This window comes from Penaeus monodon, chromosome 22, assembly GCF_015228065.2.
Source record: "Penaeus monodon isolate SGIC_2016 chromosome 22, NSTDA_Pmon_1, whole genome shotgun sequence".
Lineage (NCBI taxonomy): Eukaryota > Metazoa > Arthropoda > Malacostraca > Decapoda > Penaeidae > Penaeus > Penaeus monodon.
The window spans coordinates 41,030,777-41,031,316 of record NC_051407.1 but is presented as its reverse complement, the minus strand read 5'-3'; the positions used below and the strand labels follow the sequence as shown (position 1 = coordinate 41,031,316).

At 34.6% G+C, this 540-nt stretch overlaps 1 protein-coding gene across 2 annotated transcripts in view; it reads right to left on the bottom strand.

The window, feature by feature from the left end:
• The window catches only part of LOC119587138 (pyruvate dehydrogenase phosphatase regulatory subunit, mitochondrial-like), a 12,740-nt gene that overhangs the window by 4,600 nt on the left and 7,600 nt on the right, over positions 1-540 (bottom strand). For both annotated transcript variants that reach the window (XM_037935895.1, XM_037935896.1), the window contains exons 12-13: positions 341-489; positions 70-197 (exon numbers count right to left, since the gene is read on the bottom strand). In XM_037935895.1, the coding sequence (XP_037791823.1) occupies positions 70-197; positions 341-489 (277 nt within the window). The remainder of the gene's footprint in view (positions 1-69; positions 198-340; positions 490-540) is intronic.

Here is a 540-nt window from a genome sequence, read left to right as displayed (position 1 = left end):
CCTCTCTGATGCTTAATCCTAACACACCTTCAAATTTAAGAACTGTAAATGTGAATGAACACTACTCACCCATTAAACAAATAGCAGTATACATTGATGTAACATCACTCATTACAACTGAACCATCTCCTGGTAAATTACGCTTTAACCATGTGCTACATCTTGTCTGCTGGATACTGGGTGCAATCATCATATAACTGTTAATATAAAAACACAAAAGCTGTTAACGAAGAAACAATTTTATCATTTACTTACTGTCTTTAGGTTTCATATTCTAATTCCACTAACATGAGTGAGCCATTATTAGACTTTATTAAACATCACACATAGTCTTACTTACTGATTAGGAGCAATTCGTGCAAGTGAACAATCATTTTCATAACCTCCAAGTGAGTTCTGCATTCCAGTATGTATGATGCCTCCAACTGGTATATCTACATCGTTGCTACACAGGTACTGAAGTGCTTGGACGACTTCGTTCCCTTTTGACTGCAATAAATATTATATATTACTACCATTTCATCAATTAGTACCTGAAAT